At 34.9% G+C, this 3,299-nt stretch overlaps 1 protein-coding gene across 1 annotated transcript in view; it reads right to left on the bottom strand.

Moving 5' to 3' along the window:
* tnnt2a (troponin T type 2a (cardiac)) overlaps positions 1-3,299 on the bottom strand; it is an 18,638-nt gene that overhangs the window by 4,648 nt on the left and 10,691 nt on the right. The window contains exons 11-13 of the mRNA XM_016511374.1: positions 2,583-2,692; positions 1,930-2,020; positions 1,379-1,419 (exon numbers count right to left, since the gene is read on the bottom strand). Coding sequence (XP_016366860.1) covers positions 1,379-1,419; positions 1,930-2,020; positions 2,583-2,692 — 242 coding nt within the window. The remainder of the gene's footprint in view (positions 1-1,378; positions 1,420-1,929; positions 2,021-2,582; positions 2,693-3,299) is intronic.

Here is a 3,299-nt window from a genome sequence, read left to right as displayed (position 1 = left end):
ACTGGATATTGTATATAATACATTTTCAGATGAAAAATATTTGCTCCAAGTGGACGGTTCTGTGAAGACAGGTTTTTTTTTTTAATTTTTAAGGTATGCATAGGTGAAATATTATCTCAGTTTCAAGTGATGGAATGTAAGGACTGTTTGTCTAATGAAACAAGAAGGATTTTTCCTGTTATGATTTATTGTTATTTCTACACATTGGTTAATTTGTCCATAACAGTGTTGACAAACAATACCATAAAGACATTAGTTTTTTTTTCATTAAAAGTAAAAAAAAGCAAGTAACTTGTGTTTGGCAAGCACTGAATTATTAAAATTAAATATGTTTTCAATAAGATATTGAAAAAATATTCTGTTAGTGAAAAGTTTTTTTTCTTAACTTTCTGCAATGCCAAATGTATCTCCAATTATAGAATCACCCATGAGTTAAAACCAAAATAATGCCAGATCCAGTTCAGTGGACAACAAACACCAACTTGCCAACCTTCTGAGTGCCAAGATTATTGATCTGCATGCAGAGATTTGATGATGAGTAGATGTTGCGTAATAATGCAACTCAACATTTAGTTATGAAATTCAACTATTTTACATTTTGACGAGTTGGTGGGTAATTCATATGAATTTGTATGATCTCATGCATATGTTTTTTTTGGTGTAATCTGCTAACACCACAATAGCTATATTTACATGCACCCAAATAATCAGTTTATAATTGGATTGATGGCTCAGTCTGACTGAAAAGCCTTTTTGTAAATTCCTCAATTGATCCAACTGAGCTTGATCCAAATTACATTTAAATCAGACTGAAAGGGCTGACAAACACTTGCCAAACTGTGTATGTTGTGTGTATGAAATAGACACTAGCACAGTCAAAATGCAAATAAAATTGCCCTGCAAAATTATTTTGGCTTAAACTGACTTTAATTTTGGTGTCTTACTAATATTTGCATAGTGCATAAACATTATATTGAACATTCTCAAACTTCTTTAATTAGATAATTAGAGGGAAATTATATAGAGATAATTATTCTTATGGTTTTATCACCCAGCCCTAGTCTAACATAAGTGTCAGCTTTTTAGATATGTTGTCAAGGCATTTATTCTCGTGGTAGCTCCAGTGACATTATTGCGGTGGCTTTCTCCACATCTGAACGCGGCAAATGGAAACTGTATGTGAATTTATTTTGACGAAAATTAGTGCATGTTAACATACCTAGTATTGACGGTTAATTTTAGGGGTGTTTATTCCATGTTTATTTTTTTTAAGTCGTACGTTGCAATACAAATCACATTGGGTGAATTCATACCAAATCGCTACCTCGTAAAATAGCTTTCTCATGAAATCAGGTTGGCCAGACACAGATGAACTCACGTTTTCTGGTGGTCACTGACTCTGTTCCTCAGGACATTGATCTGTAGAGAGATCCACAATCAAAAACACTAAACATCTCACGGAACACAGGATAATGAGAGTGTGATGAATGAGTTATTTGTGCAAACTCTGAGCAATACTTTCATTTTGTTTCCATATAATTAGATCCAGGAAGACATTAGATGCAAGTGGATAAGAATGCTTTTCTTTGAAATCATTTCAATAGAGTCAGCATGAAATGATATACATAACCCATTTTACTTAAATAATATGATGCTGCAGACTTTATCATATTGATGTAAACTGGCATTTATTTACTGCTTTAACTGTAAGCCTGCAGTGCTGACAATAGTAGCGTCAATTGACTACTGCTTAACATTAACCAATAGCCTGCACAGAGTGACACAGCCAGTAAGGAAGACCAAGATATTACATTTATATAACATGCAGTGATGATTCTTACACATTGAGACCAAAACAGGGTCGTTTCTGATTTCATGGTGACTCCGTGGGTTCTAGGACAACTCAAAGTGATTTAGTCTTCAGCTTACCTCATATTTCTGTTTGGTAAACTGGTACTGTAACTCAAACTTCTCTGCTTCTAGTTGACGCATCCAGCTCCACAGTTCCTTTGTTTTCTCCCTGATGAAAAAGAAAGAGAAAGTATCATTGTTTTTATATGATTGAATCTGCTTAATTACTATTTGTATTTGTAGTATATGGAATTATATTACAGAAGTTAAGAACTGGTTAAAAAAAAGTCTTACTGAATTAGTTAACACTAATCAACTGCTTGTGTGCTTAAGAACACTCTTTAAAGGGATAATTCGTCTAAAAATCACAATTCTGTCATCATGCACCATCATGTAATTCTTTTGTTGATCAAAAATTAGATTCTGATTTTTTTTCTTATGGTAATTAAAACAGTTTGGTTGCCCCTATTCTTCAAAATAAAAAATAAAAACATATAAGTGAATAAAATGGCAGAATTTTCATTTCTTAAATACTTATTTTTTGGCATTGCTGCCTTGACAGGAAGTGAAGTGGGAGAGAGGGGGGGCGGGATAGGTAAAGGTATGCGAGTTGGGACTCGAACTCGGGACGCCCGAAGCGCAAAGGCGTTATATTGCCCATGAGGCAGTTTCCATTTCTTTGTGCTTGATGTGCCATATTAATTAGTTAAATTTCCAATGACTCTCCAAACCTGAGAGCAGAGTTGCTGGCATTGTCGATGTCCAAAGGTTTGCGGCGATCACTAAGAATCTTCTTCTTCTTCTCTCTCTCAGTCTGTTTCTTTCCACTCCGTCTCTCTATCTGCAAAACAACATCATAGAGAACAGTATTGACAATAGGGCTGTCAAAAAAAAATTCGAATTTAAAATATTCGTCGAATTTAAAATAAAGATCCACATTCGAATGCAAAAACGTTGCATTCGAATTTTAGGTGTGCATCAGGCAGCCTTATCAGCGGCGCACGAGATGCGATGACGATGTAAGTCTTTTAATGCTTTTGTTAGCCTATCCAGTTGAACCCACTAGATGCGTCGCTGCTACGTTTTTCATTCAAAATATTGAGGGAAAAAAGAACATCAATGCGGAGATGATGTTGTTTACGTCAAAACCGAAACCAAACCGTTCACACAGAATGCATATTTATCACATTTTCTAGAGGGACTTCTATCACCGTTGGTTGCACTCGAGACGTTGTGCGAGACGCACAAGAGAGCCGCATGTTTAGAAAGCCATGTAAAATTAATGTAAGTTCAACTTTTTAAAAACATGTCTCAAGACTTTATGGCGGTTATCCCCCATCCTACTGCATCTCAACTTTTTTAATGAAGTACTCTTTGTGATTGGTTTTCGGTCCTTTGTATTAAACTATACATACATGCATGATTCTGTTTTGTTTCTAATTGTTTAA

This window comes from Sinocyclocheilus rhinocerous, unplaced genomic scaffold (genome assembly GCF_001515625.1).
Source record: "Sinocyclocheilus rhinocerous isolate Xijiao unplaced genomic scaffold, SAMN03320098_v1.1 scaffold625, whole genome shotgun sequence".
Taxonomy (NCBI): domain Eukaryota; kingdom Metazoa; phylum Chordata; class Actinopteri; order Cypriniformes; family Cyprinidae; genus Sinocyclocheilus; species Sinocyclocheilus rhinocerous.
Note: the sequence above shows the minus strand (reverse complement) of the source record. Positions and strands in the feature narration are given on the sequence as shown.